Source organism: Globicephala melas, chromosome 11 (assembly GCF_963455315.2).
Source record: "Globicephala melas chromosome 11, mGloMel1.2, whole genome shotgun sequence".
Classification (NCBI taxonomy): domain Eukaryota; kingdom Metazoa; phylum Chordata; class Mammalia; order Artiodactyla; family Delphinidae; genus Globicephala; species Globicephala melas.
This window is the reverse complement of record NC_083324.2, coordinates 67,972,550-67,987,711: the sequence shown is the minus strand read 5'-3', so window position 1 is coordinate 67,987,711 and position 15,162 is coordinate 67,972,550. Positions and strand designations below refer to the sequence as shown.

Here is a 15,162-nt window from a genome sequence, read left to right as displayed (position 1 = left end):
ACCACCTTACAAGGTAGGCACAGCAAATCCCACTTTACAGATGAAGCAACTGAGCCTCTGAGAGGCCACGTGACTTGCCCAAGGTCATCCAGCCAGGAAGTGGCAGAATCAAGATTGCAGCCCTCGTGGGGCTTCCCTGGTGGCACAGTGGTTGAGAGTCCGCCTGCTGATGCAGGGGACACGGGTTCGTGCTCCGGTCTGGGAAGATCCCACGTGCCGCGGAGCGGCTGGGCCCGTGAGCCATGGCCGCTGAGCCTGCGCGTCCAGAGCCTGTGCTCCGCAGCGGGAGAGGCCACAACAGTGAGAGGCCCGCGCACCGAAAAAAAACCAAAAAGGTTGCAGCCCTCAGCTCTTGGCCTCCAGAGGCCAAAAGTCAGCAGCCAAATTCACTGCTAACAGTCAGCAATGGCCATGTGCCATTTATCTGCCCTTCCTCCAGGCTTGGACTTGCCAACATTCAGCATCCTCCCAGCAGGTCCTCTTGCCAGTTTGGGCCCCTGGCACCCTGCCATTCCTGGGCCCTCTGCTCAAGGCAAGCTGGGAGGGTAGGGAGGCAGTGTGTGCACAGATGTATGTGTTACTGGAACAGTGTCAAGGGATCACTGCGTCCCTGCGAAGCTCAGTGAGCCTATACGAGTGCGTCTGTCAATTATCCTTCATTAGCAGCAAATACTAAAAGCCAGGGCTGGTTCCTGGCCGGGCTGCGGTCCCCAGGTGCCCATCTTGGCTGGAAATGGGGTGGGTGTGGGCACTGTCCGGCTTATCAGCCCAGCTTTATCTGGCCCAGGTGCTGCTGATCATAGCCAGAGGCTTGGCTCTGGTCTTGTCAACACCAGGAGGCAGCCAGCCGCATGCCAGGAGGCCTAGGGATATTTCATTAAGTCAGACCCTGGTGCTGGAACTAAAACCCCCAATTAAACACTTCCCCTCCCGGAAACCACAGCGGCGTCTGTAATCAAGCTAACAGCCGCCCTTCCACGTGGACGCGGGCACTCAGGGCTGTGGAGAGCCGCTCATGAATCCATTAGCTCCTGCATCCTGGCAACAGCAATGGTCAGCATGGACTCCTGGGCCCCCATCTCCTGGGCCGGGAAGCCAAGATTCAAAGCGGGCAGTCATAGGCCCTCCCCAGAGTGCTGGAATGAGGGTCAAAGGCAGGGCTCGAACTGAAGGTGTCCGCTTGGGGTGGGGGTGAGGGGCAACGCATCACATCACAGCCTAGGAGAAGGAGCTCGGGTTCTGAACGACAGACTCAAGGTCAATCCTGGTTCTGCCCTCAACCAGCTATGGGACCTTGGGCAGACCTCCCCAGGTCTCAATTTCCTCATCTGTAAAATGGGAACCCTGATAACTTCCCAGGTCTGTGGTGTGAGGATTAGGAGATAAAGCATGTGAAGTGCCTGGTACCTGGTTGGCCTTCAAACTAGAGTCACAGTGAAAGACCTGCTGCCACCACCCCTGCCCGCACCAATTCCTCAAAAGAGTACCCCTTCCCTGGGGGCGGGCTGGAGCTTAGGACACCGCCTCAGCCGGAGCTCCTCCAGGGCCAAGCTGGGGCCTCGGTTTCCCTCTGGCAACCCCGGCCTGCTGTACAAGCTCCAGGGAGGCACCTGTCAGAGTTTCCAAGAACTGTGAGTTATAGACAATTTTTAAAACATTTTATGACTCTCCTATAATTAGAACCAAGCTAACAGGTAGGGATCAGAAGGGGGTGCAGCTAATGAGACTGGAATGATTTGTAATGAGCAGATCAGCTGTTTGTGGTTAAACAAGGCTGCTGGAGGGCACTCGGGTGGCAACAGGCTCTCTGAAGCCACTCCAGCCTTCTGGTTTACAGAGAAAATCTTGTGGACGCAAGGCATCTCCTTTGAACGCCTTCCTTCCTTGACTCACCTGTTCCCACCCTCTCTGTGCAATCCCCAGTTCTGAATTAGAGGGGTCAGAATTCAAGGACTTGGCTGGCTTCCCTGGGATACTGTATAGTTCTGAGGCCTGGCCTGGCCCCATCTCTGAGCCTGACATCCTCCCTCCCTGGAGGGCACCTTTTCCCCCTTCTCCATCTGCCTGTTCTTCCAGGCCTGGCCCCGATATCACCTCCCTCTGGAAGCCTTCCTGGTGCCACACCCCAGGCAGAAGAGGTGGCTCTGACCTCCCTCAGCACCACTTCCCAGGCCCCTGAGCTGACCTCTTCAGCCCCATGGGGAAGATCACTCCTTCTCCCCAACACCCACATACTCACACACCCCTAAGGTCTCACTGACATCCCCAGCTCCTGACACAGACCTGCCCCGGGGAATTGTTCTGAATTTAATTCTTTCTCTAGTCACTCATTCTTCTTCCCTGCTCTGCACCCCAGAAGGCTGACCCCTGTGGACAGCATCACTTGGGCTCTTTGCCCTCCGCTGGGTTTGGCCAATGGGAGGCACCAGCAGAAGGTAGGAGGGTGGAAGGAGAGAGAGGCTGGGGTATGTCTCCCTTGCTCCCTTCTTGCCTTGATTCTGAGGTTCTGGCAGTGGCACTGCCTCTCTGTGGCCAAGGCCCGGCCCTGCTGGTGGCCTCTGCATCACCACGACCTCCAGCTGTTCCTGCCCCGCTCGGGTCTAGGGATGCTACAGCTTCCCACTGTTGTGGTCCTTGGTGCTTTACGTACCTCTTTGGCCCCTTAACCCTGCCAGCCTCTGAAGTGGCCCCTCCATTGAATTCTTTTCAAATTCCCAGCTGAGTGTGTTTTCTGCCAGGACCCTGCCTGAGACCCGTCCCCCTTGTTTCTCCCCACTTCGAACTCCCACTATGACGTTTTTCCACAGTCTACCCCCTTGATCAGCCCAAGAAAGTTCCAGAACTGCCCCCTTCCTGCTCCCCCATGCTCTGGGAGGGGGTGAGGGGAGCCCCTAGTGCCAGCTTCTGCCAAGCGGAACAGCCAGGACAGGCCAGAGGCAGCAATTATGCTGCAGGAGCCCACGGTGGGTGTCTCTGCAGGTCCCTAACTCAGAGAGAGGGGAGAGGGAGGCAGAGTCTGTGATGCCACGTTTCAGAAAAGGGAGTGAATTAGCTTGGTGAGTCAGGGGAGGGGGGCGGGGGCTGGCAGGGGGCCTGCGCGGTGGCCGCCATCTTCGCGGAGAAAGCAATAAAACCGTGTTCGCTCATGAACGGGCACCACCAGGACCTATTCCTGCTCAAATAAAATTAAAGGTGACGGATGGAGCCGCGAGCGACAGGCAGAGCTGGGGACAGCTTAGTGCTGAGTGATGGGCCCTGTCCTGCGCCTGGCTCCCTGGGGTCTAGAGGCCCGGCCCCAGCTGGACAGACAGCCAGGCCCAAACCACTGGGGAGCAAGGAAAGGGTGCGTATTGCGGGAAGTGGACGAGGTAAGTCAGGTAGGTGGAAGAAATTAACAGCAACCATTTTTCAAGAACCTACAATCCTCCCAACACCCCCATCACCTGGCTTTATCCCATCTCCCACATGGCAAGCTGAGGCACAGAGAGGTCTAGAAATTCACTCAAGCTCACACAGCCACTCAGAGCAGCATCAGGCAGAACCGTAAGACTGTACAACTCGACGTTTTCATCTCCAGGGAGAGGGCAGGCAGCTCACTGCCCTCCCTCAGGGTGTGCCCAGCCAGCAGAGGCCCAGGCCACTCGCCTGTCCCCATGCCCAGAGCCACGTGCACAGGAACACACACACACGCACACATACGTGCCTGCACACTGGAGGAAGCCTGGTGTAGCAGTGAAACATGCTCACTCTAAACCAGACTCCTCGGCTTATTCCTGGGTCTGCTACTCACTTGCTGTGTGAGCTTGGAAAAGTCACTTAGCATCTCTGTGCCTCAGTCTCCTCCTCTGTAAAAGGGGAGGGTCACCAGAGTGCCTGCCTCGCAGGGTTGTTGTGAGGGTTAAATGAGTGTAGGTGTGTAAAGTGCTTACAGCTGGCCGCAGAAATGCTGCGTGAAGGGCACTGATCCGCTCTGTGTCTTACGCAGGCGCCTGCCTCTTTCCAGGCCCAGGCTCTCCCTGTGCACCTCAGGGTGGGGTGGGTATACTGGGAGGGAACAACAGGAGAGAGTCTCCTCAGGACTTCTGCCTGGGCTTCATCTGACTCCAGTCCGGTGTTCTGAGGTGAAGCTCACACCGGGCCCTGCCAGGTGCCCTGATGTTCCGCTAAGGGGCTGCCTCTCCCAGGAAGCCCTCTAGCTTCCCAGAGTATGACCTCAATCACACCTGCTTCTGGGCCAGTTTCTGCTTGGTCTCAGGCCCCTTCGGTGCACTGTAATTAAGAGCACAGGCTGGCTTCAAATCCTGGCCCTGCCATTTACCACGTCATCTGGAGCGAGTGACTTAAACTTTCTGGGGCCTCAGTTTCCCTATCTGTACAAAACAAGCATACCCACGGGGTAGCTGTAAAGATTAAATGAATACTCGGCTTTTAGGGCAGGACTGGGCACAGAGCAGGTACTTAACATCATTATTATAAAGGAGTACCCTTTCTCCCTTCCTGAGACCGTGAGCTCTTTGAGGCAAGGGCGCTTGTCTCCTGTTAGCCTCCCTGGTGCCTGGGACAGGGGGGTGGGTGTTGGGGGGCACATTAACTCCCCCTCCAGTCAGAGCTCCCCCTGCAGCCTCTGTAGATCTCTGTACTCCAAAGAGCCTCAGCTTTCCCAGTGCAGGCTGTCCCCTGCAGACAGGAGTGAGCCGGGGAGGGCCTGGGGGGGCAACTTCACCAAGGCCCCGATCACTACTCCCGTCTGGGTTCATCTGAGCAGTGAACCCCTGAAGAGTCAGGAGGTGGCTACAGGCTACTACCAGGTGGGCGGTACCTACAAACATACACATTACACACACACACACACACACACACACACACACACGCATCAGAGCAATGACACCTCTGAGTAAACCTACCCCACACCGAACCCCCAGGAACTGTTCCTACCTGACTCCTTTCCTGATGCAGGAGGGTGCTCATTTCTTTCTTAAGTCAGACGCCACGATTTCCCCACAGACCCCACCTGCCAGATGGGCCTCAGGCCCAGGTCACACCGATGCCACCCCCTACTGCTCCCCACCCCCAGGGAAAGAAAGGCAGACCACCGGGAGGAGCCCCAAAGACCTCCTGGAGCAGGGAGGCTGCGTCTCAGGGGAAAGGAGGCAGCACGAGCCCCGTGCCAACTCCACTCCCACCCCAGCCTCCTGGGCACAGGGTGGGGGAGGGAACTCACCGCTGCTGGCCCAGGGCAGATACCAGGGGCAGCTGACGTTCACGAAGGAGCCCGGCGGCCCATCCGGCCAGCAGGCATAGTCATCAAAGGTCCGGTTGCAGAACAGGCCTGGTGCAGCGGGACGATGGCATCTGAGTCCCAGCCTGGCTGGGGCACTTCCCCCCAAGTTCCCCACCGGGGAGGCTGCCCGGCAGAAACCTGTGCTCGGCTCACCTCCACTGAGGCTTCCTACCCACCCAGCACATTCCCACCCAGCAGGTGCCACTTATCAGCAAAGTACTTAAGGTCTCTGTTTTCTCACCTGGAAAATGGGGTTGATCCCCAGCCCACAGGGCTTTGTGGGGACAAATAGCATAGCTAGCATAGATAACTGAGCATAGTAAGTGCTCAATAAACGATCCTCATGGGCCTGTTATTAAATTACACACCACGGATGAGGGGGACGGTAGCTCTCCAGGCTAAGAGAACCCTCCTCAGGTGACTGGGTCATGACTGCAGGTCAGGACTGGAACACAGGCCTATCAGTCCTCTGCTCTTTTTTTTCTTTTATTTAACATCTTTATTGGAATGTAATTGCTTTACAATGGTGTGTTAGTTTCTGCTGTATAACAAAGTGAATCAGCTATATGTATACATATGTTCCCATATCTCTTCCCTCTTGCGTCTCCCTCCCTCCCACCCTCCCTATCCCACCCCTCTAGGTGGTCACAAAGCACCGAGCTGATCTCCCCATGCTATGTGGCTGCTTCCCACTAGCTATCTGTTTTACATTTGGTGGTGTATATATGTCCATGCCTCTCTCTCACTTTGTCACAGCTTACCCTTCCCGCTCCCCGTGTCCTCCAGTCCATTCTGTCTGTCACTCCCCCTAAACGTTTATTACCATAAGTACGTGGGTTGGGCCTCCTGCCCTGACAGGCTGGGAAGTGCTGAGGAGGAGGCAGAATAGAAAGGCCAGGTGTCTGCTCCTGAGGGGCCCCAGCCAGGGGCGAGGGGGAGCACAGCAGCAGCGAGGCCGCACCCCCAGGCGTAGGGGAGATGAGGGGTCCTAGAGAGGCGAATGATGCCCAGCCAGGCGTGGGGCCTCCCAGCGCCGTGGAGAGCTGGTTGGGCGCACTCACCTGTGGCTGGGGGCGGAGCCTCGGTCAGGAAGCGCTGGCACTGGCGTTGGTATTCTCGCCATTTCTCCACTGTCTCCGAGAGGGACACGGTGGCACCCTGGGGAGAAGAAAGAAAAGGGGGCCCCTTAGGTCCAACCAACCTCTCTTTTATGCCCAACCCCCCACACACACTTGGTTTCTTGATGTCCAGGGGACCTTAGAGCCCCAAACTCCACAGGCTTTGGCCATCTCTGAAAGAGGGTGACAACACAAAGAGGGGCTCCAGGTGGATGTTTTTATATCTTTGTCCCTCCCAGGGCACAGCCTGGGGTGTAGTAAATGTCCAGCCAGTGGCTACTGAAAGGACACTGTTGGGGGTGAGCGGGGGAAGGGCCACGGGCTGGGCGTGTGTCTCATTCATGGTTTCCTCTGCCCTCACCCAGCAGAGAGCGTTCCTGAGGGCCCTGGGCTTTGTGACTGCCACGGGCTCCTTTCCAGCACCCAGTCAGCCTTCCCGCGAGGTTCTCACACTTTCATCCACCGGTCTTGAAGGCAACACGCAGGCCCAGAGTGGGAGAGGGGCTCAGTCAAGCAAGGTCACACAGCACCCCAAGGAGCAGAGCTAAGGCTAGGACCTGGAGTCTCCCAGATCAGTGCCTGTGACGCAGCAGTGGAAGGTGTGGGCTGAGGTGGGATTCAACGCTGGTAATGCTGACCGCTAGCATCCCTCCTGCAAAATGCAGTCACGTTACCTGGGAGGTCAACATGACCCCCACCGTCTCAGCTCTATCAACTGTGGGAGAAGTCCTGAGGACATGGGGTGAAGGGGTCAGAAAAGTTCCAGAACACAGAGACTGGGTCTGCAATGGGAGGGGTCCCCCTCTCTGTGAATAGATAAGGTAACAGAACTGGCTTTTTAGCAGAGACCCAAGCAGATGCACCCAGGTGAGAATTATCCACGCCCAGACCTTTTCGGGTACTTCTTTAGATATGTCTTGGGACTATGTTTCTTTTTTATTTGTATTTTTTCCTGAACAGGCTTAAGATTATAAATATTCCTCCTTTAGAGCCTTCAGACACACAGATGACCAGGAAGCCCCTTGTATAAAATTCAGGACCTATACATAATTTAAAACAAAATTTCACTTTTGGAAATCACAAAAATATACATGCGCGCCGAAATGAAAACAGCGTCATTTCGGGAGTTTGCACCACCCTTGACGGGTGGTGCCCTAAGCACACTGGATCTGGTGTCCGGGTAATCCTGCCCAGATTTGGGCTGCATTGGGGCTTATAAGACGCTTCCCGTAAAGACACAGGTTGTCTTGGGCTCATCCTTGGCGGCACAGGAAGCCCTAGGGAGGGGACAAAGCTCGCTTGACAAGCAAGGGGACAGTCTTGGAGTGAGTGTGCTGAGGCCACAGGCAGAGCTACCTAAAAGACAGTGCTCTTCTGAGCGCAAAGGTCAAGTGTATTTGTTAAACAAATAAATAAGGAATCAAACCCAACAGCGAAGGCAGTGTCAATTTTAGCTACAACTGAGGGGTCAGCGCAGTTTTCACTAGTGCCAGTCCTGGTGGATCCACCCCCCGACCCCCACCCGCCTTCCTTCTCCTCCCCGGAATGCAGCAGGTGCTGGTGGTCAGGGCAGGGAGACCAGGGAGAAATCCCACCTGATCTCTCTAGGAGAAAAGCAGGCAGCAAGCAAGGTCACTGCTGGGAACTGGGGCAGAAGGTGTGTCTGGGGCAGGGAGCGCAGACTAGGAAGCCCATGGGAAACCAGAAGTCTCAGGGTGGCGAGAAAGGCAAAGGACAGCACCAGGAAGGCAGCCTGGCCACCAGCGCCCCGGAGAGCCTCGAGACAGAAGCAGCCCTGTCACCTGCTCGGAGCAGAGCCTCGGACAAGAAACTATCTTCAGACGGGGGCTCCCTGAGGGCAGGGCTGTGTCGCCCTCAGGCTGGGGCTCCTTAAGAACAGGGGTTGTGTCCCCCCTGAGACAGCTTCCTGACAACAGGGGTCCACCGTCTGCCTCCTGCCCCAGCTGAAGTTCTCCAAATACTGCTCACCGCACCCCCCCTGCCCAAACACACGTACTACCAGACCTCTGGCCTCTCCCCACCTGGCGTTTATGGAAGTAATAGTGTGCCAGGCTCTGGGTGGGGGGACGGACTGGGGGAACATGGGGAGCACAGAGATGAAGGCCAGAGCCTTGGCCTGAGAGAGTCCCCAGGCTACTCGGGGATCGGGTGGGAGTAAATGCTCTTCAGGACACAGCAGAGAAGGCAGCGGTGAAAGTGCTCAGGGAATGGCTGGGGCAGGGCTCGGTGAAGACTTGAGAGCCCTGGGGGACGCCGGGGATTGTAAGCTGGGGTTGGCGGAGGGAAGGGATGTAGGGAGAGACTGGGCCCAGCAAGGGCAGAGGGTAGGCATTTCAGCAGGAGGACCCAGCAGGAACAAAGGGGCAGAAGTGGGGACGTCGGTGCTCTGGTGAGCGAGCAGAAGACAGCCTTGGACTGATGTTCAGGAGAATTTTCTGGGCCAGGGAGAGAGCAGTAGGCAGGACCTGGGACAGATGTGAGGCTCCGGTCTGGAACGAGGCTGGGGTCACCCGGTGCAGCAGGGCCCAGGGGCTCAGGGGAATACAGTTACACAGAGAAGCGTGAATAGCCCTGGCTTTGGGCTCAGAGCCAGGCCTGACCCTGGCTCTCCGGTAAATTAAGTTTGTGACCTTGTGCAACAGTTTTAACTTCTAGCCTGAGCTCACACCTGCACAAATTGGGAATAACGATAGTCCCTGCCTCCCCGTGAGCATTAAGTGAGTTAATGCTTAGAAGGGCCCCTGGCACGTGGAAAATCCACAGTCAATGGCAGCTGTCTTCGATTTCTGCTGTTGACAGGAGACGGCAGAGCAGACCGGGCGGCCAGGCTTCCCGGGGAGTCCGGGTCCCACCCCTCCCTCATTTCCAGGAACAACAAACTCCCAGCAGGAAGAAAGGAGCATATTTTCCTGCCAAGGACCGATCATCCTGCTTAATTTGTGGCATCTTCCAGCTGCAACATAGCCATTAGCAAAGCCTCCATGCCCAAGGGCAAGGAACCGTGAGGAGGGGCAAGGCCCTGCCCACCAGCCTCAGACCCATTTCCTCCTCCTGTGATGTGAGTCCCCACTCCAGGCCTGGTGAGGAGGGGCTGGGGGTGGTAAGTGGTGGGGAGGATGCAGTGGTGGAGGCCCCTGCCCCTCAGAGGCAGCAGAGCTGGCCAGGAGATCAGGGCAGCAGTGGGGGGCCCAGCAGACCAGGGTGAGGGCAGCTTGGCAGTTTTTAGAATCAGGACTCACCAGGCTTCATGGGAGTTCTCTGATGGGGGGGGTAAAGGCAAATGGGGGCAATGCCTGGGGCGGAGTTTACAGTAAGGAGAGGGCGTCTCTCAGATCCAGGTGTTCGGGAAGGAAGCAGCAGGTGACAAAGAAGATGCCAGGAAGGAGTGGTGGCAGAAGAGAGCACTGGACAGAGAGTCACACGTCCTTGGTTTAAATTCCAGCTTTGTCTGTTAACGTGGGACTGATGGGACAAATTTTAATCTTCTGGGACCTCAGTTTCCTTATCTGTAAAATGGGCATATCGTTCTTTTCAAAGAGTTCCTGTACAGATCCAGCAAGATAAAGTAGTGAAAACCCTTAGGAATTATCCAGCCCTGTACGAGTGAGCAGTGTTCTAAGGAAGAAGAGCAGGACGAGAAGGATGTGGAGAGGGTGAGGGGCTTTCCAGCACCCCAGGACGGCATGCTTTCTCCAAACACTGGCTGCTAATGTGAAGAATTCCTCCGGCAGTTTAATTTCTCAGTGTGAATAAGTGCACCAGATTCTTTCCTTTTCTGGTAACCTTTTTGATTGAGAGGAAGGAGGAAAGAGAGGCCACTAAGGTGGGAAAAATGGGAGAGGGCCTCCCCAAAGGAAAAAGAGGGCTCCCATGACAACTCTGGCGCCTCCCAACAGATGCAGCCCTGCATCTTCCCTGCAGCTCCTCCCAGGACCCCTGCCTCCTTCTTCTCTGCCCAACTTCCGGAGCCCAACCATCCCCGAGGCCCTCTGAGACCTGGAGGGATGGTGCTGCTGGACCCTGGGCTCTTGGCCCCATTTTTTTTCCTTATAGACTCCAGATACATGAGCAGAAGGGCAGGGAAAGGAAGACCACACACACATTCTCACGTGCACCAGACCCCTCACATGGATACACTGTCACACACATTACCACACGTGTGTGGAGCACATGCTTACATACTAAGACATGACACGGAGTCTCTCTCCCACACATGAACACATAGACTGTCAGGTACACACACACGTACACACACACACACACCCCTTGACTGACATATACTAAAGTCACACTGTCACATGCATAAGTACAGAGAAACAGACACACATTCTGTCACAAGCACACTTTTCTCACCCACACACACACTGGCAGACACTCATTCACACACTAAGATGTCTCTCTCATACACACACAGACCTTCCCATAGATGCAGTATCACACTTGGAGTCACAAACACATACACACTGTCAGACACACAATGACATGCTGAGATGTTTCATACACGGGGACTCACAGGCAGGCTGTCACACAGAGGGTCACATCCAAGTACGGAGGAGAAACAGGGGTTCATGCAGCCCACACCCCTCTCCCCCTGGTCCCTCTCTCTCTGTCTCTCTCTCTATCTGTCTCTATCCTGTATCTCTGTATCTATCTCACACGCACAGAGGAATCTGTTCAGGGGCAGGCTGCAGCTAAGGAGAGCCTGTTCTTCCTCAGAGCAAGGCATCCAAGGGCAGGATGTGGTTTCTTGGTTGCTCTGCCCTGGCCCCCACCAGACTCCATGTCTGGGAGGGAGCCCAGCTCAGGACAAAGTCCATGGTGACCGCCGCGCACCCTGGACTCCATCCACCCTTCACTAGAGTGCAGAGGCAGGGGGCCTCTGACAGCCCCCCTCCCAGCCCTCTTCCCCTGCCCTGGAGAAGGCTTCCAGATTCCCGAGGACAAGCGGGTCAGATCCCCCAAGTGACTAAAGCTGCCATTTCTGGGCGCCAGTGTCCCAACCCTCTCCATTACCCCATGGGGCAGGGCTGGTGATCCCTATTTACAGATAAGGAAACAGAGGTTCCGGATGGTCAGATGTCCTGCCCAAGATCACCAGCTAACCGCAGACCTGATATTTGAACCCGGTTTTGTCTGGTTCTAATTTGGAGTGTCAAAGTCTTGCCCGTCTCCTCAGTAGACCAGCTCCCTCACAGGGGTCTTGCGGAGGAAAATTATAGGGGAGGGGGTGGTCCTTCCCGGCAACAATGAAGGAGTAACCTAGGTCCCCTTCTTCAGAGGTCAGTTCTGCCACCCTCCTGCCGGAACCCCCTTCCAGCCTGGCCAGCCTGACTGTGGGCAGCTCACTCCATTTTCCCTTCAGTCCCACTTGGGTGAGCAGGTATTAGGCACCAGCCCAGCCCCACACCCCTTTGTCCTCTCTGTTCCTGGACTGCTGGGTTCACCTTACACAGGGAACCCTCCTTTTCTGAGATTCGTCCCCACCGGCAGTGACATGAAGGGAGCAACCTAGTCTTGCTGATTTCATGAACAGAAAATAGAATACAGAATCCACCATTGTTTAGAGTCACACGCAGGCATGAGGTTGTGTCGCAATTACTGCAGTCTGACCTCAAAGCCTGTCACTCAGATCTCCACGGGTCAGGGATGCTCACAGCAGGGCAACCCCCGAAGCTCCCCCTCTCTGCTCACAGCCTGGCTCATCCTGCCCTTCTCTGTCACCCCAGGACTGTTATGGCCCCAGGATATTGGGCTTTTGGCCCAGGGCTGAGGAATGAGGGGTGGGAAGAAAGGGCAGGTTCAAGGAGCCTGACTCCTCTGGGCAAAGGAACTCTGGGGAGAAGACAGGCAGCATTCAGAACCTCTCCTCTTCCCTTAATCCAAAGCCAGTCTGCAAATGGCCTGGAGCAGGATGGGACCAGGCAGCAGAGCCTTCCGCCCCAACCCTGCCCCAGCCGGAGGAGGAGGTAAAGGTGAGAGAGAAGCAGGTAGTGGGTCTGCAGTTCTGGCTCCCAAAAGATCCCACGCACACCAGGGAAGCCAAAGTCTGGCTGAGCGTTGGGGGGACAGTGGTGTGGAAGGAGATGCCTCCTGCAGCTGGGGGCAGTAGCTGGGCTGGGGACAGGGAGAGGGAGGGAATGAGACTGGAAAAAAACGTGGGGGCTGAAGAAGGGCTGGCACCTTAGCTGGGAGGCATATCTGTCCACATCTGGATTCTCAGCCAGGGGTGGAGTCGGCACTCATCAAAGACCCCTCCTCCCGCCTTCCACCTGCGCTGGGACAAATTTCAAGGCCCGTGAAAGCCCCCTCCCCAAAGCTCTTCAGGTCTGGGGGTAAGAGTGGGAGGTCACGGGAAGACACGGCTCTCTGGCACAGGAAAGCCTGCACCTCCTCTCTGCTCAAGCATCTCACAGCATCTCTGGACAACTCCTCTCCTAAAGCAGGCTGACCACAGCCCCCAGCCCAGGAGCCTGGAGGCAGGAAAGGCAGAGAGGGGCTGCAGGGGTCCACCTGTGGTCAGCCCTCCAAGGGCATCCAGGAGGCCAAGGTGTCTCCACGTGTCCCAGTATGGGCTCTGGTGCATGTTGACCACCAAGGGGGTCAAAATGGGGGTGTGTCAGGCGAGTGTGTGAGGGGAGGCCTGCCTGCTTCTAGAGGAGCAGGGAGCCTTCTAGCGTTTGCCTTGGCGCAGAGCTGGGGACAGGGGTGGCTCTCGAGTTCCAGCTGGGAGGTCAGGGGGAAGGACAGCAAGTTGCCACCTTAGGGTACCTGGGGCTATGAGTCAAAGGCTGTGCTGGGGGGCTGGTGCGGGGGGATAGAGCTGGGGGTCCACGCCCAGGCCTCTCTGCCTTCCCAGGGGGTCTTTGATAGCGGGGCACGGCGGGGAGGGGTCTGGGGCACAGTGGAAAAGGGGAGGTCGGGGAGCTCGGGCTGTGGCCGGGCCGCTGGCACGCGTTTGCGGCAGACGGAGTTGGGAAAGTGGTCGAGGGGAGATGCGGCGCAGAAGTCAGCGCACGGCGGCCGCGGGACAGCCGGTGGCCCGGCAGAGGGGCCCGGGCGGCCAGGAAGGGGGCGCCTGGCCGGGGCTGCGGGAGGCGTCCGCCGTCCGAGACCCCACCTCAGACACCCAACTCTCCAGGTCCAACTCCCCGAGGCTTGGGTTCCCGCCGCCCGCGGTCGCGGAGTTTCGCTCAAGTCGCAGCCGCCGCTGCCCGGACGCCGCGCCCGCAGCGGCCCACGCCGCCGCCTCCCCCGCCCCGGGGCCCGCGGGTCTCACCTGGGGGCGGGGGCCGGCCCTGCCCACCGCCCCGAGCAGCAGCAGCGCCAGGCGGAGCGGCCCGGGGGCGCCGGCCATGGCAGGGCTTTCAGGACTGGGCCATCGCTGCCACCTGCGGAACCGCGCACGCCACTGAGCCCGGGCGGCGCGGGCGCGGGGGAGGAGCCGCCGCTGGGCCGCCCCGCCCGCAGGAGGGGCCGGGTGGGTCCCGGCTTTCCGCCCCCGCCCGCGGAGGCTCCTGGGCCCGGCCACCTCCGGACCGGAGGTCCCGGGCCCTGCGCTCCGGGCTGGCGCCGCTCGGGTTCGGGCAGTGCAGGAGCCGGGCCGCCCCCACCCCACAGCCGGCCTTCCTCCCGGATCCCCCCGCTAAAGAAAGCCAAACCACCCCACAGCTGTCCAGGATACCCCGTAGGGAACTGAGGTGGAGAAGCGCACGGGACTTGGCCAAGGTCACACCGCCAGTCAAACCCCTTCCGAAAAGTGTAACCCCAAGAGCTGCGAGTGGCGAGTAAGACAGATCCACCCGGAGGGGTTACCCGGTCCCCAAGACCTCTCCTTATTCCCGGGTTCTGTCCCGAAGGCAGCCCTGGGACAACCAAGGTTGGGGGGACAGTGACAAATGGATCAATGGAGCCCTGCCGGTGGGGAGGGTCTAGAAGGTCCCCGACTCCCGCAGCCCCCATGGCCCCTGCTCTGAATCACTGGGGCTCTTATAACCCCCGTGTCCCTGGGATAACGTGTGCCCAAGGCTGTCCTCTGTGCCTCCTGCGTCTCTGTCTCCCTGCTTCGTGGAGGCTCTGTATTATACCTGCCTTTGTAACACCCCCCTCAACCCCCAACGCAGTGCAGGCCAGGGAGTAGGGTGGGACACAGGTTCACCCTCACCCGGGCTGTGGAAGACAGTGCTAAGAAGGCACTGACTTTCTGTTCCCTAAAGCCAGTGTGGAGTGCCAGTGGGAAAAGGGAATTACACCCCTCTCCCAAAAGAACTTTGATGTCACTATTAGGAAGCGGGGTGGGCAGCAGCGCTCAGCTTTGACCTACCACGGGGCATGTCTGGACCATTCCAAAGGGAAAGGGAGCAGCTGATGGAGTAGCTGCCCCTGAGGGAGAGAACAGGACTTCTCAAATCTCAGAGCACCGAGGAGGGGAGGAAGGGGGAGGGGGAGGGGGGAGGAGGCCTCCAGTGGGAGGAACCAGGGGCTCCCATTTGCCAAGAGAGGTCTTCCTGTCCTGCAAGCTCCCTCTCACTACCTGAGAGTCATTTGTTCCCTCCTCTACCCAGAAGTCAGTCTAACAGTCACCTTATGTGCCACTTAAGCTTCGAGTGACAGAAAACCCCTAATAACAGTGGCATAACCAAGGGCTCTGTTATGTAAAGCAAGGCCAGAGGTTCAGCCCAGGGCTGGAGCAAAGGCTCCCTGACCATTAGGGTCTCCAGCTCTTTCAGTTTCCACCATTCTCAT

At 57.7% G+C, this 15,162-nt stretch overlaps 1 protein-coding gene across 3 annotated transcripts in view; it reads right to left on the bottom strand.

Annotated features, from left to right (window-relative positions):
* Positions 1-13,815, bottom strand: part of GLP1R (glucagon like peptide 1 receptor) — a 37,546-nt gene extending 23,731 nt beyond the window's left edge. For 2 of the 3 annotated variants that reach the window (XR_009565736.1, XM_060307461.1), the window contains exons 1-3: positions 13,697-13,815; positions 6,343-6,439; positions 5,222-5,329 (exon numbers count right to left, since the gene is read on the bottom strand). Coding sequence is in view for 1 of the 3 variants with exons in the window: in XM_060307461.1 (XP_060163444.1) it covers positions 5,222-5,329; positions 6,343-6,439; positions 13,697-13,774 (283 nt within the window). In the remaining 2 variants the exon portion in view is untranslated. The remainder of the gene's footprint in view (positions 1-5,221; positions 5,330-6,342; positions 6,440-13,696) is intronic. The other variant, XR_009565737.1, reaches the window with a different exon arrangement.
* Positions 13,816-15,162: the final 1,347 nt, after the last annotated feature.